At 40.2% G+C, this 26312-nt stretch overlaps 1 protein-coding gene across 2 annotated transcripts; it reads left to right on the top strand.

Moving 5' to 3' along the window:
- On the top strand, positions 1-25301 carry THBS1 (thrombospondin 1). 2 transcript variants are annotated; one of them, XM_043515705.1, is made up of 23 exons: positions 1-12; positions 4945-5113; positions 5400-5492; positions 6390-6967; positions 7586-7661; positions 7946-8142; positions 8303-8428; positions 9903-9996; positions 11820-11993; positions 12445-12621; positions 13008-13181; positions 14094-14221; positions 14378-14530; positions 15081-15299; positions 15934-16041; positions 16893-17052; positions 17564-17682; positions 19854-20088; positions 20621-20848; positions 20975-21246; positions 21743-21840; positions 21969-22108; positions 22874-25301. In XM_043515705.1, the coding sequence occupies exons 3-23, from the start codon at positions 5426-5428 to the stop codon at positions 22879-22881; spliced, it is 3531 nt and encodes a 1176-aa protein (XP_043371640.1). In that variant the 5' UTR covers positions 1-12; positions 4945-5113; positions 5400-5425; the 3' UTR covers positions 22882-25301. The 2 variants fall into 2 exon arrangements, with proteins under 2 accessions (XP_043371640.1, XP_038261626.1); XM_038405698.2 differs by lacking the exon at positions 1-12 and having other exon boundaries at positions 3575-5113.
- The last annotated feature ends 1011 nt before the right edge of the window (positions 25302-26312 follow it).

Below are 26312 nucleotides of genomic sequence, written 5' to 3'. Positions count from 1 at the left end.
AGAGACACTAGCGTGCTGCAAACCCATACCCAGGTCTGAACCACATTCCCTAAAAGTTGCAGGCTTAACTGAAAACAGCTTAAGAAGTGTTCCTGTCTCCAACACTCAGATGCCCAACCTCCAATGGGGTCTAAACTGCAAATAAATCCATTTTACCCTGTATAAAACTTATGCAGGATAAACTCATAAATTGTTTACCCTCTATAACACTGATAGAGAGAGATCCACAGCTATTTACCGCTGCCCCTCCTGCCCCACCCCAGCATTAATACATACTTTGGGTTAATTAAGAAATAAAAAGTGATTTTATTAAATACAGAAAGTAGGATTTAAGTGGTTCCAAGTAATAACAGACAGAAAAAAGTGAATCACCAAACAAAATAAAATAAAACATGCAAGTCTAAGCCTAATACAGTAAGAAAACTGAATACAGATAGGTTTCAGAGTAGCAGCCGTGTTAGTCTGTATTCGCAAAAAGAAAAGGAGTACTTGTGGCACCTTAGAGACTAACAAATTTATTAGAGCAGTGAGCTGTAGCTCACGAAAGCTTATGCTCTAATAAATTTAGGTTAGTCTCTAAGGTGCCACAAGTACTCCTTTTCTTTTTGTGAATACAGATAAAATCTCACCCTCAGATGTTTCAATAAGCTTCTATCACAGACTGGACGCCTTCCTAGTCTGGGCACAATCCTTTCCCTAGTACAGCCCTTGTTACAGCTCAGATGGTAGCTAGGGGATTTCTCATGATTGCAGCCTCCTTTGGTCTGTTCCACTCCCTTTTATAGCTTTGGCACAAGGCAGGAATCTTTTATCTCTCTGAGTCCCCACCTCTCCTTCTAAATGGAAAAGCACCAAGTTTAAGATGGATTTCAGTACCAGGTGATATGGTCACATGTCCTGTGAGACCCCAAGCCTTCATTCCTCCCAGCCTAACTCATGGGAAGGCCTGCAAGCAAACAGAGCCATCCACAGTCAATTGTCCTGGTTGATGGGCGCCATCAAGATTCCAAACCACCATTAATGGCCCACACTTTGCATAATTACAATAGACCCTCAGAGTTATATTTCATATTTCTAGTTTCAGATACAAGAATGATACAAAAAGAAAAGGAGTACTTGTGGCACCTTAGAGACTAACAAATTTATTAGAGCATAAGCTTTCGTGAGCTACAGCTCACTTCATCGAAAGCTTATGCTCTAATAAATTTGTTAGTCTCTAAGGTGCCACAAGTACTCCTTTTCTTTTTGCGAATACAGACTAACATGGCTGCTACTCTGAAAAGAATGATACATACATTCAAATAGGATGACCACACTCAGTAGATTATAAGCTTTGTAATGATACCTTACAAGAGACCTTTTGCATGAAGCATATTCCAGTTACATTATATTCACAGGTTTCAGAGTAGCAGCCGTGTTAGTCTGTATTCGCAAAAAGAAAAGGAGTACTTGTGGCACCTTAGAGACTAACAAATTTACACTCATTAGCATATTTTTATAAAATCATATAGAGTGCGTCACAGCTGTATTGAATTCACTGAAGCTATAACAATTACACCAGTTGATGCTCTTTACATTTCCACGTCTGTCTCCCCACACAACCTCAACAGAGGGTCAAAGCTCTCTTAAAATACAAGTAAGGGGCTCATTTCTCAACAGCAATACACACACCAAGAGTGGGGAGAACCTCTGTCTCAGTTCTTGCTCCATCTTCCTACAGAGATAGTCCAGTTAAAGATGATCACTCTTATGTCAGAGCAAAAGAAGTATATGTTCACTACAGGATTTGTAATCACAGGTTTCAGAGTAGCAGCCGTGTTAGTCTGTATTCGTAATGTTTCTTTTTGGGGCCAAAGTAACCTGTCCTGTATATCAGAAAATAAGGCAGGGGAGGAGGCAGAAGAGGGTCCTATTTTGTTTTATGCTTGAATCATGCAAAACAAATGAACCAATTGGGTTCCAACTTTTTTTAAAAAAACTATCAATGTCAGGCTGAGACCAAGCATGGGAAATTGCATTCCAAAACAAATTAGAGGAAGTTCTGAGCAATCAAAAGAGGAAAGAGTGCTCTTTCCCAACAGAAATTTGAGTTTCCAAATGAGAGAGCATTTCTGCAGCTGAACACATGTAATGTATGGTCTGCAATTTCAGTTAACATTTAAAAGCAATCATGTGTAGTTGCCATCTCCTAGTTTTGAGTTTGATTAGAGATTAATGTAACTGAATTATACTCCCTTCTTTACATGTACATAATATGCACTGCATACTATATTTACACACTACATACTACACTTATTCACTATCCACTTATGCATCGGCACACTACCAACATTGTGCTCACATTCTGCATAACAGAACTTACACTATGCTCAGACATTACATATATCCACTACATCGCTGGCGATCCCTCAAGGTAGAGGATGATCTCCTTCACAGGAGTTTATTTTTTATGTGTCCTTTGGTGACTGATCCTTGAGCCACAGGCTTGTTGGCAGATGTTGCAGGTGGTGTTGGAAGTCAGGGTTGGGCAGCGTTTGCTGGTGACAGTTGTCTGTCTTTTCTTTTCTGGCATTTTTCTGCGACCAACGCAAGGTTTTCCTCAAAAATGGATGTTCCCACCCTGACAAGTCTTTGCCAGTTATCCCTGTCCTGGTCTGCTATCTCCCAGTGTGTGGTGTCGATGCCATATCTATTGATGTTTATCTTGAGGGTGTCTTTAAAGCGTTCCTTTTGGCCTCCCCGTTTCCTTTCTCCTTTGGTGAATTGGGCATACAGCAGTTGTTTTGGTAAGCGTACGTGAGGCATGCGCACACCGTGCCCGCTCCACCTCAGCTGGCGCTGGATAATCAGGGCCTCAACATTGAAGATGTTGGCTTCTGTGAGGATACTGACATTAATGTGGCAATCCTCCCACTTTATGTTGAGGATCTTCTCAAGATAGCGCTGGTGCTGATGTTCCGGGTTTTTCAGGTGTTTTCTATAAGTCACACAAGTCTCACAGCCATGTCCTCTACACACTACATACATTACACTCCTTGCATAAATACTGCATACTTATATATTCAAGCATTACACACACATTGCATATTACATATACACAACTTACACTGCTATTCATATGCACTACCCACTACATAAACTAAACTCATACACTCCAAACCTACCATACACTACATGTACTATACTACACTCAAACTCAGCATTATTACTGGCACACACTACACATTGGGCATATGTACATATGCACTAGAGTCACACACATCCTGCCACCTATCCAACCCACTCCCACACGCTACACTATAGCACACTCACTGGGGATTTAAACTGCATGATTAACCTGGAGACACGTGTCTAACTGTTACTGATCTGACTTGCTTTCAAGCTTGGGGTTGCAGGGTATGTGTGGGCACTTGTCTGGAGAAGACTGGTAACCTGGGTCTCCTGGTAACAATAACAAGGCTGTACAGATAGCTCTGATTAGCTCATAGGTCTCATCCCACCCACTCCATTGCGTGGAAGGGCTGCTGCTGCTCCCACGTCAGTGCCAAAGGACATGAATGGGATTCCAGACAGCTGGAGTAATGCTGGCAAGGGACAGGTTCTGTCAGCGTGCACTGCACCGAGATCCCCTATACAGTAGGAGAGTACTGAAAAATCAACCACCACCCCCCAGGAGAATTGCACAGCTTCCCAGCCATTAACGTACATCTTCTCGGAAGCGCCCGGGGACTCGAGAAGACCGGAACGAGAGATTTTTAGGAAGCAGAGAAAAGAAAGAAAGAGCTGGCAGCAGCTTCTTTCCCTGTGAACGAATAGCGATTGATGAGGAATTTGGTGACATCATAATTCTCTCCAAAACTCAGGCAAAAATCGCACAAAAAGTACAACTGGGGAGATCCGGTTTGCAGGGGGGGCGGGAGGGAGGGATGAGTTTCAAGATGCAACTTCATTATTTCCTATAAAAGGAAAAATGCCTTTTCCCCTTTAGGAATGATTAACTTGAGAACCATTTCCTCTCCCGCCACGGCGATCGGAATTGGCGGAGCGCCGCCAAGTGGACAGCTTGGATTTTAACGCTGCGAACTTGAATGGGACGCGAAGGCTTTTTGAAAGTGTGCCCGTGATGAGAGAAATGCACCGAGTGAGAGCCCTGACCCGCGCCTCATTGAAGGTCCGTGTCTGTTTCACGCCTCCGAGCCCCGCCGTGCAAACAGCCTGGCCCAGACATCTAGGAGCAAAGACACCTGTCGAAAGAAGGAAAGTCAAACAAAGGTTTCAGCCAGTGAACGTGAGCACGGATCAGTGTAGCCCCAGCCCAGCCGTGGTCAGCAACGAATTAACTACCGGGGTAGGAGTGGGGACATCAGACTGGGGAAATCGGCTCTTTCACGGCCGGGCTGCCCCCCCCGCCCCCCCCGCATACAGCCCCTGGTGCTGAACTACTCCCGAGTGCGGTCTCGGGGGAGCTAGACTCTCAGGCATTCCCAGCACCCCGAACTGGGGTACAGCAAATCCCTTGAGAGGCTGTAACAGCGGCCTGGCAGCGCCGCCACCATGTGCTGCTGTGCGCGGAGAATCGAGAGGCTGGAGTGCGATCATCGCCCCCCCCCCCCCCCTTTTTTTTTTTTTTTTTTTTTTTTTTTGGAAAGGTTTGTTTCTCTCTTGTTGTGAGGTAACTGGATAAACACCAGCCCGCTTCCTGCCCGGCTGCTGCTGATTGGCCCGCGGGACTTTCAGGAATGCGAGCGACCCCTTAAAGGCGAGAGCAGCTCCTCCAGCCACTTCACTGCACCGGCCAGGGGCTGCAAGCCAAGGGAAACCTGCGGGGGCTGCAAGCAGCTACCGATCCCATCCGATCCGATCCGATCCGCCCCGCCCCGCCAAGCCGGACTCACGGCTAACCTCGGACTGCTCCAAGAACACGAGAGACCCCGCTGCAAAGAGACACTCGCTTTGCTGAGCGCCTGTAGGGCGCTAGAGACAATAACTCACCTAAGAGTCACCGGGAGACCCAAGGGCTTCCAAGGATATTGATCGCTCTTTATTCAGTGGCTGCAGGCGATATTTCCTCCCCTGGGTTGTCTCTAGGGTCTCGTCATCTTTTCCCGTAAAGGTAAGGGCTGAAGCAGCACTTTTCTTTCCCCCTGCGACGTAATGTAAATTTCGTTGAGACAACATCAAATCAAGCGGGGTGGGGACCCAACTGAAATGCGTGGGGGGTCTGTGTGTAGCTAGCTGCATATGCACTCTTCGCTAGTCTTTCTCTCTCCTCGCCCCACGTAGCCCTTTGCAGAGTTTTCCATCTTCAGGGCACCTGACAAACCTTGGATTGCCAGTGCCCCAAACGTTACTTGTCTGAATGTAATGGCTATGAGATGTCCCTTTATTGTTGTTCAAAGGTTTGTCTGGGAGACCGACCTTTGCCATGGAGCTATCAGGCGGACTTTTTCTGCTCCTAATGTTTGGTGTCTGCGGAACAAACCAGATCCCAGGTAAGAACAGCGGCTTCATTCTATACCTGGCGATGATGAAGAGATTTATTGGGTCAATATTAATGGTCGGGTTTTTTTTTTAAAAGGCTTCTTATATCTTTGGTGCTGACTTGGAAGGAATGAAACCTTAAACTGTGATGAAGAGCTGCTTTGATATGTCTAGCCCACAAAAATGCATTAGCCTGAGGGATATTCAGATTAGTGGTTACGAACAGCAAATATTTCCTCCTATGCAGAATTTATGTAACCTTCAAACAAGGAAGGACTGAGCACTCAAGGACTTCAAAGTTGAGCATGGTTAAAAAAATGTAGCTGAGGAGCTAAAAGAAGCAATCTGGCATTCTCCCCTGTCTTGCCTGTACTGCGCATTATTTCGCAGCATAGACCATGGGGACCACATAGAGAAATTATTTATGTACTAGTTGAGATCTCTGTAGGTGATCAAAGAACTCTCCCCTTAGATTTTAAAATGGGATCTGACAGATGTGGGCACTCTGCTGTTCTCCCTTTGCGTCTCCAGATGTGTTTCCCCTCCTCTATTGGCGCTCAAAACCCCACTCCCTGTCTAGCTACCTTTGTGCATAAATCAGGATTTAAATGACACTCACCTGCATCCCAAATGGACTTTTCATGCCCTTCTGCACAGCAGCCCCACTACAGGACTGAACTAGCTTCACAGCTGCCCCTGCCTGCACTGTCTCTCGCCACCCCATTGGACTGACCTTCAACTCCCTTTTAAAGCCCCCCCCCCCAGCCTCCCTGAACACCAGCCTGCAATGGGGCTGAGCTACTTTCACAGTCCCCAGCTCCTGAGTGTGTTCCCCCACCCTAGGGGTTGCACAGACACTCAGCGTCTTCCTGTCCTTGTTCACAGTGCTTGCTCTGGTCTCTCCACAGAGTCTGGGGGCGATGATAACAGTGTGTTTGATCTCTTCGAACTCATCGGCTTCACTCGCAAGGGGGCCGGACGTCGGGCAACTGGGGTGCACTTGGTGAAGGGACCTGAGCCCTCCAGCCCTGCTTACCGCATTGAGGATGCCAGCCGCATCCCAGCCGTGCCTGATGACAAGTTCCAAGATTTGCTGGATGCCATCTATGCTGAGAAGGGCTTCATCTTGCTGGCTACCCTCAGGCAGGCCAAAAAGAGCCGGGGCACCCTGCTGGCCGTGGAGCGCAAGGACAGCTCTGGCCATATCTTCAACCTGGTGTCTAACGGCAAGGCAGGCACCCTAGACCTGAGTCTGTCTGGTGATGGCAAGCAGCAGGTGGTGTCAGTGGAGGATGCCCTGCTGGCCACTGGGCACTGGAAGAACATCACCCTGTTCGTGCAGGAGGACCGGGCCCAGCTGTATGTAGGGTGTGAGAAAATGGAGAATGCTGAACTGGACATCCCCATCCAAAACATCTTCACCAGGGACCTGGCCAGCAGTGCCAAGCTCCGGATCGCCAAGGGTGGTGTCAATGACAACTTCCAGGTTAGGCTCCTTCTCTCAGTCAGCAGCTTCATGGGGCTCCCGCAATGAGAGAAACACTTAAAGGCACAGTGGCCGCACCTAGACACCCTAGAGACAGAGTAGTAATGAGAACAGGAGGGGTGCAGCTGCTGATAAGCTTCTGCAAGAAAACTGTCAATATCCAACATAAATAGTCTCCACAGTCTACTTGGATGCTTGCATGTTAATGGTGCGTTGTAGAAAATCTTCTTCAAATCCCAAGCACAGTTAAGCTTTAGAATCATTTAGTGAGAGATGGTGAATTTCCTAAGACTATAAGAAGAACTCAAAGTTTCTGATCAGATAAATTGTTGTGTAACAAATTTTAGTAAACAAAAATAAAGTCCAGAATATAGAGAGGAGAAGAAAGGACATTGAGCGTCTGTGGAGTTATTAGACACTTAGAGCTGGGGAAAAGAGTGTTCAGACATAGGGCTTGCTATCACTAAGTAAACAGGGGTAGTGAAGCATTCTGGACACATCCCTCACCCTATTGCCTTTGACTTTTATGTTTAAATTGAAACTGGATTTTCTGTGCAAAATTACACTTCTTTCCCCTGTAATTGCTACAAAAAGTTGTCTGTCTTCCTCTGTCCGCAGGGAGTGCTGCAGAATGTGCGGTTTGTCTTTGGAACAACCCTGGAAGCCATCCTAAGGAACAAAGGTTGCTCCAGCTGTAAGTCTGCAACTTTTCTTGAATCCACTGACCTATTGACAATAGGATTCCTCAGCATGCTAGGAAGACAAGTTGAGACAGAATTCAGAAATATGCTGAAATGTAAATCATCGTTGTATAACAAATTATATTACCGTTTCAGGATTATAAACAAATAAATGGACCAGGTGACAGCTATGTTAGCAGGTGTTATGCACGCTTCAGATGATGAATTTTTCACTTGTAATCTTGAGAGATCAAGTGCGTGTATCTATATTAACATGCATATACTGCTTTGTTTTTAGCCACTAGTGCAATCATTACATTGGACAATCCCATCAATGGCTCCAGTCCAGCTATTCGTACTAATTACATTGGCCACAAAACAAAGGATATCCAGGCAGTCTGTGGCTTCTCCTGTGATGAACTTACAAATATGTTTGTGGAAATGCAAGGATTGCGGTCCATGGTTACAACACTTCAAGACAGAGTGCGCAAAGTGGTAAGTTCAGAGTAAATCCAAAGTAGTTTTCATTAGCTAGTATTTGAGAGTGAAATACAACTTGCCTCTAAGACTTGTAGACCAAACTACAAGTGTTGAGACAAAGGAGAGCTTAGTACAGAAGATACCTGTAATGCTTTTTCTTTTCTGTTTCATTAAGACTGAAGAAAATGAATTGATTGCCAAAGTAGTGCAGATCACTCCTGGTGTGTGCATTCATAATGGAATTCTGCACAAAAATAAAGAAGAGTGGACTATTGACAGCTGTACTGAATGTACTTGCCAGGTAAAGACTTCTTACAGTTCACAACATGTTAACATCTGTATATAAACAACTGCTACCTAAATGATATGTTATGTAAAAGAATGAATCCTACACAAAACTAGGCACACTTAAATTGCATATTGTATCATCCTCTGAAAGACCCCATCAAGAACCCAGTGATGTGATAGGCTGTGCTGTAAATGCAGCTTTCATTTAATGTTACTAAAGAAGCATTTTAGAAGGGCATAGGCTAAAAACATCCAACTGATTGGTAGTCTATTAACCAGTCTATTTCAGTGATTTGGGGAATGCCTCTGTTTAGTTTACACAAACCAAAGAGTAAACTAAGTTAAATACTTGGGGTCCAAATTAGGCACTCAACTGCACCTTTTACTGACTTAAATGAATAGGAATGAATCCTTGCAGTTCACTAGAAAATGTAACCAGTTAAAAGAAAATCCTGATTCTATAATGAAACTGTTAATGCCACTGAGTTTGCAGACATTTTGCAGCCTGGAACGAAGGACTATTTCATAAAGTTGGTAACTGCTAGCCAAAACTACCACAGAACTATACAAGGAATTCATTCTTCAATATATTCTGTTCCCGTAGAATGCTATAAAATATCCTAAAATGCTGAATAATGCCATAACTATAATTCCACAGACTTCTTTTTTTAAAACTCCTTTTATGGCATTCTTCAAATCTTAATTATACCTTCTTAAAAACACTTTGGAGTACAAATCCATCAAAGCCTGCTTCAATTTGGAAACCAAAGGCTAAGAATTAGATATAAATGGAATACTTGTAGGTCTTCATATTCTTTTTAAGTTGTATTCTGCTAATGACATTATGATTCTCATTACTGGGTAGCTGTCACAATCATTTGCTGCACTCTTTTCTAAAACTATATCTATAAGAAGGCCTGTTGTCCTGAAAGGAGCAGAACTGGCAAAAGTATACACTGCATTTTAGTTCTCATTTAGTCTTTAGTGGAATGTGTTTTTGTTCTGCTTCTGGCTTAAAGATCAAAGCCACATCTAACTATAAGTTATGGATTGCTGTTTTTTTTGAGCCAACTCCACTCAACTCACTTTATGTAATCAATTTCAATTCAGATTAACCCATCAGAAAGCTGGTTTCAAATTCTTCATTAGTTCCTTCAAAGTTTGAAATATTTGGGATATGATGTAGCAGAGTTTGACTCAGACATTTGGCAGTTTCTTTTGCTTAATTTCTACAAATTCTAAAACATTTCCACCCTTGGTTGGAAAGTAACTAAAGAACAACTTGGGAAAACGGGTCTACGAATGACTGGAACAGCTACCACTATTGTGTCAGCTCTAAACAATAAGGAGTCATGCAGTAGACTTACTACTGAATCTTTTCCAAGAAATTCAGTAGATAATAGTCTTTAGCATTTGACTTTTTTCAGCTAAAATTTCAGCTTAAATTTATTTGTATTTGCTTAGTTATGATTCTCCTTCTTTTGTAGAATTCTGCCACTATATGCAGGAAAGTGTCTTGCCCTCTCATGCCTTGTTCTAATGCCACTGTTCCTGATGGGGAATGCTGCCCACGATGCTGGCGTAAGTAGTTAAATTTGCTTGGCATTTCTGCTGTAATCTGCTCTGCTGTCTCACTTAGCTAGGTATATTGTACTAAAATGTACTCTAAATACCACAATAGGGTATAGGATTACACCACTGGAGAACCATTAGCCTTAGTTTGCATTAACTGAATTTTGAGACCCTTAAATGATCATGCAGTCCTGTCCTAAATAGACTATAGTTGATAGATTATCTATATTAAATTCTAATTACCACTTCTCAAAGTAATGACCACTGCAATACTGGAAACATGAAGAAACTTCAGACAGTCCAAGCATGGATCCCATTGCATGTTTGCAATGAAAGGAGGGTAGGGTGGACATTTCAGATGTGGTTACTTGCTTTTGAATTTGGTCTTTATGGCGCTGATCCAAAGAAACTTCCTTTATGTGGCATGTTGAACTGTCCCTCAAAAGCCCGTATTACAAAATACTGTAGACAAATCTAGTCTGATGTAACCAGTATTGAAACTGGAATGCTCTAATACCAGTCAAACATAAGTCCTTCTTTTAAATCATCTGAATTTGGAACTGCTGTATTTGAAATTACAGCATTGTTTGAAACTCTGACTTTATTGTATAGTTTAATTACAAAATAAACATATTTGTATACATAGTCTCAAATATATAAAATCGCTTCATATCAACTTTCTCCAGCAAAATATTTGACTTTTCAATATAAAATTTGCAAAAAGACTCTATCTCTTAAAATATCAGAAGTAAAGCTGTTACCATCAGGTTGTCTGATAACAGCTTTTCTGATTAGATCTCTATCTTCCTCCACAACAAATTTAACTATACTGTAAACTATTTACAAGAATATTTTGTCATGATTATACTTTTAAAAAAGTTTTTAGAGTTTTTAGCAACTGAACTATGACCATGACATAACACCAATAATGAATTTAGGAATGACAATAGAAGCAAAAATAGCATAGAACTCGAGTCATAATGACTCGTTTGCTTTTGACATATCACAGCTATCGCTGTATTAGAGCTGAGTGAACAGAGGGTGCTTATATAAGTGGCCTCATAACTTCAAAGTTTATGGTAAAAAATAAGAAAGCAGGTGCTAAAGTTACAACATAGTACCCAATAACTAGAGCTGTGCAGAAGATGGACATTCTGTTTCATGAAAGATTTTGAAATTTGCCTTCATTTTGAATCTGAACAAAACCTGAAAATTTCAAAATTCTCCAAATGAAAACTTTGTTTTGGACTGAACAAAACACTTCATTTTGATTTCAACTTTTTAAATCATATAATTTTTTTTCCAACAAAAAGTGAAACATTTCATTCTGAAAATGTCAAAATTCAATATTTTGACATTGTTGGAACTTTTTTCCAGGTTTTTCTCAACAATGAAATTTTGGCAGAAGCAACATGATTTTGCAAAGCATTTAGATTTTTGACCATTTTTTGATAGAAAATGGTTCTGTTGATTTTCCAAGCAGCTCAACTTATGGCCTAATGGGTTCAAGATAAGCAGCAATAGAACATACATGCAGCCCTGGCCTAACTATAAGCTGGTCTTCCAAACAGTGACCTGAGAAACTCTTATGAAAGTACAGTACGGCACTAAAATAGTTGTGTTGCCCTTGCCTTCCTTTGTGCTTGCCACTGAGACAACACCACAGAACCTTTAAAGTTCATGCTGAAATCTTTTGTAAAAGGAAGGGAAATGACATAATTGTAGCCTTTGATTTTTATTTTTGGGGGGGGGGCGGGAAAAGGGTTTAAACATAGTCTATAAAATAGAAGTTTTTTATTCAAATTTTAAGCAGAAATGTACTTCTCTTACAGCCAGTGACTATGCAGAAGATGGCTGGTCCCCTTGGTCTGAGTGGACTTCATGTTCTGTGACCTGTGGGAATGGGGTTCAGCAGAGAGGCCGTTCTTGTGATAGTCTCAATAATCGCTGTGAAGGTTCCTCTGTGCAGACTCGAACCTGCCACATTCAGGAGTGTGATAAGAGGTGTAAGTATTTCATGTGCTTGCATAGTTCATAAAAATTACCTGAGCCTACCCTTGGCTTCCACAGTTGTAATTTAAGTATTAAATTAACACAAGTCAGGGTAGTGATTTAAACCACAATAAGCTGCTTACAGATGGTACAAAACATTGGTTTCTAGCTCTAGCAGTTCCTAAGGTTTCTGGCTACTAAACTCATGTCAAAATTGAAATGTATGCAATGGAAGCAAGCATGAATGTTTGTTTTGGCACTGGGCCTGAACTGAACATAGCAAAATCTCAGGCCAGCATGCATTTAATTTTTTTGACTCTGTAGCCATGATAGTGGTCTAATAAAACTGGTTTTTATTTAATATTGGCATTCACACACTGCCAAAAGTCTTCTAGGAACTATGCAGACATGCCTCGAACTCACAGCTATCTCATAGATGGTAATAGGTGTTTGTCTTTTCTGAAGTCAAACAGGATGGTGGTTGGAGCCATTGGTCGCCATGGTCATCATGTTCTGTTACCTGTGGCACTGGCATGATCACTAGAATCCGTCTTTGCAACTCTCCAGTCCCACAGATGAATGGCAAACCATGTGAGGGTGAGGCAAGAGAAACCAAATCATGCCAGAAAGATCCTTGCCCAAGTAAGTATACTGTTCAAATAGAGACTATTACATTATTTAGCTTAAACAACAAGTCTCTTGAGCTGGAAGTTGCTATATAATCTATTCCTGGCAACTGTCTTTTGTTAAATCAACTGCTAGATAAAATTTCATATTTACAAAAAAACCCACTACAGATAAATTAAATTTAAAAATTACTTTGAATAACACTCAGGCTCTAATTTTAGCAAACTCAGAAATGAAAAATGTAGGGCTGCCATTCTGTCCTTCATTCTTTCATGATGTCTAAGTGCAGCAGTGGTGTTGACACATGCATTAATACCTAGGTTAGATGCAGCTAGTAGAATCTTGCTGAATTTACAATCAGTTTTGTGAATCTTTACATTTTCCATGGATTTGCTTTGTAGTAAATGGAAACTGGGGACCCTGGTCTCCATGGGATGTATGTACAGTCACATGTGGAGGAGGCATTCAAAAACATGGACGTCTTTGCAATGACCCTGAGCCTCAGTATGGTGGGAAGGACTGCATAGGTGATGCCACAGGGACCCAGGTCTGCAACAAGCAGGACTGTCCAATTGGTGAGTAACTCTAGTTTAAAAAAAAAGTTTTTTATGTAGCAATTGGATACATTTACATCTTCAAATAGCTGTGCAAAAATTACACCTCATCTGAAGTCTGTATTATCTCCATTTTAGTGATGGGGAAAACGGAGAGTCAAATTCTGTCTTCCATTACATTGCTACAAATCCAGAGTAACAACTGATTTCAGTGCCATTACTTTGAATTTCTATTTGTGTAACCGAAGGTAGAATATGACAAGAATAGCTGGATGACTTTGTCAAGACAACACAAGTCAGTGGCAAAGCTGAGATTAGATCTGAAGGAGTTTTTGACTCCTAGCCCCATTATCAATCCATCAGACAATACTACTTTCTGCAGCTAAGAATGCAACTGAAACCAATGACTTCTTACTTTCATTTGACAGGTTTCAGAGTAGCAGCCGTGTTAGTCTGTATTCGCAAAAAGAAAAGGAGGACTTGTGGCACCTTAGAGACTAACAAATTTATTAGAGCATAAGCTTTCGTGAGCTACAGCTCACTTCATCAGATGCATTTGGTGGAAAAAACAGAGGGGAGATTGATATACACACACACACACACACACACACACACACACACACACACACACACACACACACACACACACAGAGAGAACATGAAACAATGGGTTTATCATACACACTGTAAGGAGAGTGATCACTTAAGATAAGCCATCACCAGCAGCAGGGGCATTCTAATGTCACTGCCATGTAGAAATTTACCTTTAGTATTTTCCATTGGTTAGTGAGGCTGTTTTCAAGTCTAAAATGCTGACATACCCCTCTAAAACAGTCCAAAGAGTTGGTTTAAATTCACATATTGGCCATATCCAGCACCTTAACAGACTACTAAAATGATTGACATTTACCATGATCTAATCTTGTGTCTCAGATGGATGCCTATCTAATCCTTGCTTTGCGGGAACGACATGTACCAGCTCCCCTGATGGTTCCTGGAAGTGTGGTGCCTGCCCTACTGGTTACCATGGCAATGGTGTTCAATGCAAAGATATTGATGAGGTCAGAAGCTTGGGTTCTTGTTTGTAGTTTCTCTTTTCTCTTCTTTTTTTTTTTTAAAAAATAAAGTACAAAACACTAAACCACAAGATAAAAACCAAATGCCCTAAGAAATCCTCTGTCTAATTTTCCCTGCTACCCCAATCTTTCTCACTTCAGTGTCAAGAGGTTCCCGATACCTGCTTTGTCCTCAATGGCGTGCACAGGTGTGAGAACACTGAACCTGGATACAACTGTTTGCCTTGCCCACCACGTTTCACTGGAACTCAGCCTTTTGGTCGGGGTATTGAGGATGCCACAGTTAACAAGCAGGTACTGCCAAGTTGAGAATTTTCCTGGTTTATAAAACCTCCCAGGTGCCTTCTGTATTCTAAAGCACCTCCTGAAAAGGTTTGAAGTTTTCAGAAAAGGGAAAAAGCAAGCTCTTTACCAGCCTTTATAGTCTGGGAAATTAAAGGTTGTCTGAAAAGAGACAACATAGTACAAGCGTATAAACTGCTTCAGTAAAATGAGTTTTAGAAGCTATTGCTTTCTTAGCCTTTTAAAGGTGGGAAGGTGCATATGTCATGAGTTTGGGGGATGAACATTAGTTGAAATGTTGCCAATTCAGAAATGAAGTAAATATTTAACATGTGACTATTTAGACCTGTACGTGCCTGATCCCTTTGAAGATGAAAGGTTTGAATAAGGAAAAATAGTAATTAATACTAAGATGGCAACTGTGCGTCAAGATTTTGTTTCTGAAGGATCTAGAATCAAAACAGCCATAAATTCTTCTTGCCTTAGTGGTATATCCAGGAAGAATAAGGGATAGAGACTTTTGCAGTGGTTTTACTGTCTTTGTGTGTGTGTGGTCTTTTAGGTCTGCAAACCACGTAATCCATGCACAGATGGAACTCATGATTGCAACAAGAATGCCAAGTGCAATTACCTTGGCCACTTCAGTGACCCCATGTATCGCTGTGAGTGTAAACCAGGCTATGCTGGCAATGGCATAATCTGTGGAGAAGATACTGATTTAGATGGATGGCCAAATGAGAACCTTGTCTGTGTTGCCAATGCCACTTATCACTGCAAAAAAGTAAGGAAATCCCCGTGTTCTCCCACTTAACGGTTTTAAGAAATTGCCTTAGCATATATCTGAAGAATGTGCTAAATGTTCAATATTTTAAAGGCTTATGAGACAGTCAGGCCTTTGAGTAATTACAGGTATTAAACTACCTATAGAGCAAAACAGGAATATATCCCTTCAGAGATCATGGCATTGTATTGCCAGAAGAAGTCCCAGATTGTCAGAGAAGCTGTTATTACAGTAGTTGATTCATGCCTGTAACATTAAGGAATTCTGAACATTCCAGTAATTACAAAAATATCACATGTATGTTCCTACAAAGAGCCACCCATAAACATTCTCAAATGTCACAGAGAAAAGCTTTAGGCAAAAAAGATACGGGGAGATTTTCAAAAGTGCTTAAGTACCATCTTCAAAAATAACATGCACTTAGGCTTCTAAGTGACTTTTGAAAACTTTATCTGCAGTCCTTAATAATTATGACTGGTTGAAATCAATGGAATTATACTGAGGTATCACCAATGTAAATGAGATCTGAATTATCCCTGCGGTATAGCTCTAGCGGTTCACTCTCTTAAAAAAATAAAGAAAACATGGCATTTATGCCTGGGATAAAAATACTTCTGCATTTTCTCCTTTCTAGGATAACTGTCCCAATCTTCCCAACTCTGGGCAGGAAGACTATGATAAGGATGGAATTGGTGATGCATGTGATAATGATGACGATAATGATAACATTCCAGATGACAGGGTAAGGCAACATGAAAGATTCAAGCCTTTTCTAGTGTAGCTTTTCCTTTCTCCACTCCCAATGGTCAAGTTTTGGCCTCTGACCTTAATCTTAACAGAAGATTTTAGGAAATTGACAGGCTCAAAGGGAAAGTTCTCTATCTGAAAAGAGATGCCTAACTCTCATTGCATCTTCAGAGTTCTAGGAAGTAGCTGCAGCTGCCTGAACTTTGAAAATGAGATTGACTGACTGACTGACTGACTCTTGACTTTATGCTTTATTCATTCATAGTCTCATGCAGGCAAAAAGACTCTTGAGACAGCTGAAGCTTCAGCAAGTAAACACTAACATTCCAGCATGCAGATGGCTAATCTTCCTCCTCACTTCCACAAATCAACAATTCTAGTTGTTGGTTTACATAGCAGCCTAACCAAGGTTTTCAGAATGTCATTGTAATTCACCACTGCTGCAAGTGAGAGCAACTTTATCACTTCTGCTATTTACACCCAGTGGTAAATTTGGCTGAGATGCAAAGGGCTTGAAATATTAGCCAATGTTGTTAAGTAGGATGCATGTTTTTTTAAAAAAAATTTCTAAATTTTGTTTTATTCCACTTCTTCCTCCCAGACATCCTTTGGATCCATTACAATCTGAGTGTTTGTTTATTTTATTTAGTTATTTATTTTAAGGAAACTGTAGTTCTGATCTGTCCACTGAAGAGAGCTTAACTAGTTTGAATTTTCAAGCATTTACTTAACTTGCATTAAATCTCTTCCTAAAACAAATGTCATACATTTGCATTGTGTTGGTAAAGCACCAAAGTAGTTCTCTCTTTATTAATAGTGGTTTTGGGCCTCTCCTCCCTCTTGCAGGACAACTGCGCATTCATTTACAACCCACAGCAGTATGACTATGATAGGGATGATGTTGGTGACCGCTGTGATAATTGCCCCTACAATCACAACCCTGATCAGATTGACACTGATAACAATGGAGAAGGAGATGCATGTGCTGTGGATATTGATGGAGATGGTAAGGTGTTCTGTTGCCATTTCCACCCTCCTACATATACGCAGATAGTTCAGTACTGCATAGATGGCAGTTATATGTTGCCTCTGTTGGTACCACTGCCTTATACAGGATAGAAAATCAAGTATGTGATCAAGTCACCTCCTAGTGACTGAGGCTATAAGCACTAATCCTATTACAGCCAATGGAAATTCTCTTTTTAGTTTAGGAGCCTATATTTTTTGAAGCAGATGGTCCCGATTTATAGCTCCATTCACACTGGCAATGGGTGAAAGATATAACTAATGAAGTCCTGTGCTATCCCATGGTTGCAACAGGGGTCTCAATCAGTGTTAGATAAATTACTGTAGATTATGCTGTACAAGTGAGTTTTTTAGCAACATACAAACTGTTGGCTTAATTATCAGCCTTATTAACTTTTTGCAGTTCCAGTGCCAGTTTACAATATTCAGATTGTGGAGCTTATGATCTATGTAAGCCAGTTGAATTCATCATCTCTTCTCTGCTCCTTTAGGCATTCTTAATGAAAGGGACAATTGCCAATATGTCTACAACGTAGATCAGAAGGATACAGATTTGGATGGTGTTGGGGATCAGTGTGACAACTGCCCTATGGAACACAATCCAGACCAGGTAGGTTTTTGTATTCTGACCTCTGTCTGCACCTGCTATTCAAATCATATTTACCATTTAATTTTTACCCTTTGTTATACACACTGTGCTGACATGACAAATGATGCCTTTATCACGTGATAACATACCTCACAGGAAGCTCACACAGCAGCTAGCTATTGTCTGAAAAATTGAGTAATGGAGGTTTTTAGGACTCTTGCTTGAAGTCATGTGTGTCCTGAGCATTTTTAATAGGAGACACTCCTGTTTGTAAACTTGACTATGGATCTTGTCAGTTGCAGTAACTCAGAGTTCAGCATGAAATTCACATGGGTTACAACTAATAGTAAACAGTCTATGAGAATTTCTTCTCAGTGATTCTACTGTACAGTCTGCAGTGTAGTCAAATGAACATGCTGTACAAGAAAAACTAAGACTATGTAAATTACAAATAGAGACACACGCATTACTAGGGGTGGGGTTAAACACAGTGGATCCAAAATTGCTAAAAATAAAGGAGTAATGTGACTCAAAAAGCAACAGTTGATTTTTTTTCTGAAAAAAAAATCAACCCTCCAAACATTTGCCAGGTGCTTGACATTAATGCAGGGTATATGCAGAACATCACAGTGTGTGCTAGGAACAGAGGTAGCTCGTAGGCACAGCAGGGCCAGAGGCTTTACTAGTGCAGTGCATTGCATTTCATTTTATTTAGACACTGTTTTTTTGAGACAAAGGTTAAAGCAATACAAAACAACCACATTTCAAAAGATTGCCTTTGCCAGTACAATAAGGGTAATGCTGCCTGCTTTTGCCTCTTTATGGCAAAGGCTCAAAGGCATATTCCAACATTCATAAATAATATGAAGACTAATCTTTACAAGATTAAATGGAGGTGAGGGAGTTTCCAGCCCCTTCCACTGAATTTGCTGGTTCTAGGACACTCGACAGCAGCGATGGGTAAAGCCTGTACAGTCCTGTCAAGTAAAAGGCAGTAAAATGAATAGCTTCAGGGGCATAACCAGAATGCTTGTATGGTTCCAGAAAAGTTGTTGCAAATCAGTGGAATTCAGTGTAGTACTGTAGTTGCCTGGGCAGTGTTACATACAAGGATTTAAATTATGGTTAGAAAGTAATGTGACTTTACATTTGCCATTTACTTGACTTCTTTCTAATAGGTGGAGGTGAAGTGGGGCGAAGCATGGTCCATGCTATTGTTTTTGTTAGGTTTTTCACTGGCTTTTCATGGAGTGTTTTCTTGAATAGTTGTGTTAAATTAATCCACAAAACTCTCACCTGTAAGTATTTCTGTAGGGTAGCGTATTAAGGAAAAAATTTAAATCCTAGCAGTTGTAGCAATTCAGAATGTGCAAGTTAAAATGGCCTCTGACATTTCAATAACTCCTGGAGTCTGAGGAGTGTCTGCAAGAATATAGGACAGGCTAAATTTTGATAGCTCTAACAAATATAAAGCTAGATGCCATGTGATCATATTACAGAAACTGACTTAGCAAACAACAAGATGCGAAAGTATATACAAAATGCAAGTAGAAGAGGGTTTTCCAGGTATAGCCCACTACTAAGGGAAGTAACTATCTCCTTACAATACCACTTAGTCTGCATGTTTATAGAGGGCTTTGGAGGCTGTTTCTGTAATTAAGAAAATTATGACATGGAACGGAAGCCATACAACAGTCTGTCAAAACGTTCTTCTAATGTAAGAGTGATCTATTGGCTACGTACATACCGAAGTCAGTTTCATATGGTGCTTGTAACAGAAAGATACAAGGTGCAAGATGGAGGGTAAACTGATACTAGATCTCTGCAAATCTCCTGGAGTAAATAGAGACTACATGTAATAGAGAAACATCACATGCATAATTGTACATCTCCTGGGAAAAAGCTGAAAACCACACTACTCTTTGAGCCCCAGATATTCAGATAAATAAGCCTAAAGCAATTGGTTAGTGAAATGTTAATAATAAAGTAGTTCAAAAGAAATTAGCAAAGCTAGTCTTATCTGAATCGCAAAATGAGTGCAACAATTTAACACTGGTCCTTTTTCTTTAAGGGAATAGCAATCCTAAATTCTAGCCTTGTATTTCTGTCTTTCTTGTCAGCATCCTCAAGTGCTGCAAGAAGTGTTGTGCATTTTAAAGCTTGTTCTTCAAGCTTTCCCTCTTCTCCAACAGGAGGATTCTGACTCTGACCGCATAGGTGATAAATGTGACAACAATCAGGACATAGATGAAGATGGCCATCAAAATAACCTAGATAACTGCCCCTATGTGCCCAACGCCAATCAAGCTGACCACGACAAGGATGGCAAAGGTGATGCCTGTGATCATGATGATGACAATGATGGTATCCCTGATGACAAAGATAACTGCAGACTAGTTGCCAACCCAGACCAAACTGACTCTGATGGTAAGTAAGATGAACATTATAATATCAAAAACCAGTAATTTCCCATACAGGCTTGTCTAGCATTACATACCAATGTTTAAAAAATTCTGTTATGAATAACTTGTTCTCTTTTTAAAAGATTATTAAAAAAATGTGTACAGTTTGTATTGGTATTATGTCATTCCTTTTTACTGCAGATCTTATGCTGATTCCCAGTATCTTAATGAAGTTTGAGAATATGCCAAAATTGAAGAAATATTGGGATAGGGAGAAGGGGTATGAACACATTAATTGATCATGGCTACTGTAATTAATGTAAACCTAAGCCATATCTTTTAAAAAACTTCTTGACACTAAGATACCTGGGTGAATATGTAAATAAATCTAGGCTTCTTACAAGAATTTGCCTTGTAGTAGTGGCACAGCCAAAACATTGCAATGGATTTCAGTCTGAAGTGTCATGTATGACTTTTAGGCAACTGTAGTGATACATCATTCTCAAATTATGCCAGTGAGTTTTTAGAGTTGTCACTGTGAAGCTATACTTTTGTAGGTGATGGACGTGGAGATGCTTGCAAAGATGACTTTGACCAAGACAATGTGCCGGACATTGATGACATCTGCCCTGAGAATGTTGACATTAGTGAGACAGACTTCCGTCGATTTCAGATGGTTCCCCTGGATCCTAAAGGAACATCGCAAAATGATCCTAACTGGGTGGTTCGTCACCAGGGTAAAGAGCTGGTTCAGACTGTCAATTGTGATCCTGGACTTGCAGTGGGTGAGTAGAACATTTTGGATCCTCTCTCCTCAGTGTCTTATAAAAGTCTACAAACTTAGCTTTAGGTCCAGCGTAAGGCTAATAAAAGCAGCAGCTTCAAAGTTGGTTTCCTTATTCTTCACCCAGGATTTGATGAATTCAATGCTGTGGACTTCAGTGGCACATTCTTCATCAATACAGAAAGGGATGATGACTATGCTGGCTTTGTATTTGGTTATCAATCTAGCAGCCGTTTCTATGTAGTCATGTGGAAGCAAATCACCCAGTCTTATTGGGACTCAACACCAACCAAAGCTCAGGGATACTCAGGTCTTTCTATCAAAGTTGTGAACTCTACCACAGGTCCTGGAGAGCACCTTCGAAATGCTCTGTGGCACACAGGAAACACCGCTGGGCAGGTAAGAACTGTATTTGTGGTTAATTATTTTCTTGCACCTGAGGCCAGGTTTTATTCTAACAATAAGCATGGTAATTCTGGGGAGTTTGTGCATCCTGTTAGTGTAGAAAGGGGCTTTTAGAAGAAAAAATTTATAGTTGTAGGATTTTGTGTATATACTTGATTATGAAGCATATGCTCTACATACTTTCCATTTGGAGCTAAGGGACTCTAAGTTTAAAAAAAGTAGGGAGTCCATTATTTCTGATGGTCTTCTGAAACATTCAACATCCAGCACTAGGCAGATTGAATAATTAAATAGGAACCTCTTTAGGAGCAGAGTTAAATCAGATGCGTATCAAAAGACTCTATTCAGAGCCTGTCTTTTGGATACACTGTCCAGCTGTAAGCCCTTATTTTGAATATAAAAAGCTTCTTGAGATGTTGTCATAGTATCAAAATATTGCCTAAATAATTGGATTCCTCTGTTGGTTATTTATAATCGTATCCTTTTTTAGGTGCGGACCTTGTGGCATGATCCTCGTCACATAGGCTGGAAAGATTTTACTGCCTACAGATGGCGTCTTAGCCACAGACCAAAGACTGGCTACATTAGGTAACCATTGTTGAGATATATCTGAAGGGACTTGAGGGCAAATGTCATTTGGGTAATGGTTAGCCTTATGTTAAAGGTAAAAACTTACCACAGCTGACAAGGATGATTTATTACTGCTCTTCTTGCAGAGTTGTAATGTATGAAGGGAAGAAAATCATGGCTGATTCAGGACCAATCTATGATAAAACTTATGCTGGTGGTCGGTTAGGATTATTTGTCTTCTCTCAAGAAATGGTGTTCTTCTCAGATCTTAAATATGAATGCAGAGGTAAGGATGGCATCTTGTTGGAATGACATTTTACTGAAGTCATTGAAATAACAATTGTTTTCTTATGAGGCCAATTTCTTTAAAACAAATTTAAAGATGAAATTTATCAATGTAAGTTTTGTGGGATTATACAACACTTTGATAATCTTTTACTACTCTTGAGCCACATGCAGGATTTCTTTTGAGATCTGTGTGAGTTGTGCAGGGATGGGTAGAGGACATCCTGTTAATGAATTTTGCATAGTTAAAAGTTATCATCCACTAAAAGTGAAATGTTGAAGAGACTTGATGATTAACGAGGCATATAAAATATATTTACTTCATACTTTGAACTACAGCTATTGATTTTTTTATTTTTCAACACTTGGCCAGATTTTTCAAATGCATGTGCATAAACTGCAGTGTGAAAAGAAAAAATCCTTACTCTCATATTAATGTACACATATGCACATGCAAACATATCCCAACTGGCTTGGATCCATTCAAAATGTATGCACTGCTCATGGTTTATGTGCCCATACAAGTCAGGGTTTATGTGTTCAGCTGAGTTAGAGTGCATACACACTTGAAAACCTAGCCCGTCATATAACTCAAATCTTTCTTACATTCCTGACCATTTCATACAAAAGTCTGGCTCAAGAAATTGCTACCAAAGGGGTAAAGAACCGTTTTTCAGATTAGTCCCTAACTATAATTATGATTAATAATACAGAAATATTTTAATTCGTTCTGTAATTTTTGTCTCCCCCCGCCCTTCCTCCACAGATCCATAATCACGAGGTTATTGATCCAGAGACTATTTAAAAATGCTGGTATTGCACCTTCTGAAACGTTTAATATTTTACAAACCCTGGGACCATTGTATTCCTTCCTTCCTTTCTTCTGCCTGCACAAATGTGGACTCAAAACACATGACCTGCCTCAAGAATGCTTTTGAAAGAATGAAACTGAAAGTAAACTCAACATATGACCTCGGCTAAAATGGAAGGAAACAAATGTATTTTTCATGAATGAGAATTCGTCTTCATCTAAAAAGCACATGTGCTTCAGTAAGAAAGACATTTGCTTTGCTGTTTATCACAGTGCAATGTCACTGCCTCTCTTTTACTGTTGGTCCCGCCAAGTAGCATTTTTGTAATAAGAACATCTTTGGATGTGCTTTGGACTACTTAAAAAACGAAAGACATTTCAATATGTGGGGAAAGGGGATTTGGGATGGGAGGGTGGACTTTTAAAGGTTAAACAGAAAATTGCCATGGTTGTCTAAAAGGTGCCTATGCTCTCTGGGGTTTATATCCGGGTAACTTGGAGAAACTGTTACATTTTGGACTAAATATCTTTCAGGTGACAAAAATATATTCCGTGATTTAATGATGTAGACTAGCTGTATTAGCAAGTTAATCCATACAGTATAAAATAGAAACTGTAAAACAGATCCCCAGTGGGGAAGAGGGAATAAAGATTGACACACAGGATTGCACCAGCTTGGTAAGAACTGGGATTCACAATTGGAATCTAGTGCCATTGCCTGATTAAATAGAGATATTTATTTTATTCCACATGTAGCAAGTGCAGATGTAGCAAGAACTTTAAAAAAGGTGCTGGAAAGCACACCATCTCAATTAGCACCTGTGCTGGCCTGCAAGGAACAAGCATCCGTGCTTTATATTTTATGGTTAAAAAGGCACAACAAATGACAATAGTAACATTCCTTTTTCTACAAATTTCATGGACTTTTTTTTTTTAAACTCCTCACTTTTTGGGAGGAGGAAGAAGGCTGTAGATAAAACCTTAAAAAATGTAAAATATTTATTTTTTACCTATCCTGGATGTCATAATGACTGAAGGACTATTGATAAAACAAAACAAAATAAATGCGTCAAGACTATCCATATAATCATTGTTACAAGTCTTCAAGACTGTACAATTGTAAATACAGATTATTTATTAATTCTGTTCTATACTGAACCTAGATTTTAGTTTAGAAAGCTTTTTGTTTGGATCAGATAGCTGAGATGTATTAATTACAAAAAGCAACTTTCCCATAGACAATGTGGAGCACAGGGAACAGCAGCTGGGAGGGAATGGAATGTTTGTTGCCTTTTTCTAAGTCAACATTCCATGTGTTGGTTTTTTACTTCTTTGTGCAAGGCAATTGGTGGTGGCCTGGTAGGTTACCTTTCTGCTTCTTTAAGAAACCACAAGTCCTTTTTTATATGCTGTCAGTTCTTATCTCTTGTGCCTGTTACTGGAGAGACTGGACAGCATTTGTTACTAGCTAATCATTTACTTAGTGCCATTAGATGTTCAAGGTGTTTTACAATTGGTCAACAATATGCCAGACAAAGAACAGAATCCCTGCCCCGACAAGTTTTCAAACTAGAGGCACAAATGACACTTGTCTTTATGGCATTGGATTGTAGCCATTTATGAAGTTGCAGGTTGTACATTAAAATGATCCATGTGCAGTGTTGAAAATAGGAGTGCTTCACAGAGAAAGTGGGATTTTAGGAGGTCCTGGGAGAGGGAGGAGGTAGCAAGACATGTTAATTGAAGCTGTTCCAGGTGTAAAGGGCAGCATGATTATACCTATAATACTTTGTCTTTCCAGGAAAAAAAAAGGAAAAAAAAATAAAGTGAAACTTTTACATACAAATATTACCTCATTGTGTGACTGGGAAAAAAATCTTTGGATCAAGCAGAATTTAAATGTCTAACAAACTTTAAAGCTACTGTAGAACTTTTAAAAAAATTAAATGCTGTACATAGTCAAATTCTCTTTGCGGAAAAGTATATTCCCCATAAGAAAATGGCATTGAAACAATGTTAAATACTATTTCTAATGTTGTGTGTTATTTTTGTCATCTTGTATACCCCATTGCTTGTATTTTTATAAATTATTTTTCTCATTGCCATTGAATAGTTAATCTCATAATTGTGTAGATACGCTATTTAAATAATTTATCAGGAAGTGCTACCTGTAGAGTTAGTATTTCTATTTTTATAAAATGTTTGCACACTGAATTGAAGATTTTTTGCTCCCCTGCCCATGTTTTTGCTATTAGCATAATTTTCTAAGAACATGCTTTTTTGTACACATTTTTAACCATTTTACATTTTAAAGCTATGTAAGTTGTACAATAAAATTTCTTACATACAAGGAACAATAAACCAATATGAAAATTTATATTTACTTTTTTTATCTATTTTTCATTTCTTCTTACTATGATTCTATGGGCCACTTGAATTAATGGATCAGTGTACATGAACTCAGTTGTGAAGGCTCAACTCAGTGAGGATAGCAAACTAATATAGGAATGATATGAACATGAAGATTTTCCTAGAAATATAGAACAGGGCCAGGATTGAAGTCAATGGCAAGCCAGGATTATACCCCATATGTTAAGCACCAGATGAAAGTATGATGTAGACGTAAATGTGTTCCATACTGTGGGTATGCTCCATGAAGGCATAGCTAGTCAACATGCATTAGACTATGTCAATAGTATCCACTGACCTGCTATTGGAACCTGGTAGTAGAATGTCCAGTTACTGGGGCATCACTCTGGGAGTCTTCCCCCAGACAGCCATAGCTAGTAACTTAAAGCTGCCACCCGTTATGAGAGAGAGAGAGAGAAGGAGGGTGAGGTAATATTTTTATTGGACCAACTTCTAGCCAACAGAAGTTGGTCTGACAACAGATATTATCTCACCCACCTTGCCTCTGTAATATGCTGGGACCAATATGGTTACAACACCACTGCAAACATCCACTGTCAGGGCCTTTAAGTAGGGCAGTGGTAGAAAAACTGTGTGACCTTACAAAAGGAGGTGGGAGCAGGGAAAAGGAGAATCAATCTGTAGGGTGCAGCTGTCTCAACAAGGTGCAATTTTCAGTCCCCCTGCACCAGCACAAGGTTATCAAGCCCTTACCATTAATGACATGATATGGCAGCCACTCCAAATAAATTTAGTATATGGCATATGTTATGGATTTACAGTGTCTGTGCTATGCCCTGGCCTTTGAACAGTCTTCTGGGGCTAACCCTTTAGTGTGTCAGACAGCCACAGGTTCACCCTGTTCCACAAGGGTAGGTCATGCAGCCTCAATGATTCTGGGAGTGAGCCACTGGCTCCAGAACTCCTGTTTCACACCATTAGCTCTGCCAGGGGGTTTGAATGAGCTAGACAGATGTTCAGAGAC

This window comes from Dermochelys coriacea, chromosome 6 (assembly GCF_009764565.3).
Source record: "Dermochelys coriacea isolate rDerCor1 chromosome 6, rDerCor1.pri.v4, whole genome shotgun sequence".
Lineage (NCBI taxonomy): Eukaryota > Metazoa > Chordata > Testudines > Dermochelyidae > Dermochelys > Dermochelys coriacea.
Note: the sequence above shows the minus strand (reverse complement) of the source record. Positions and strands in the feature narration are given on the sequence as shown.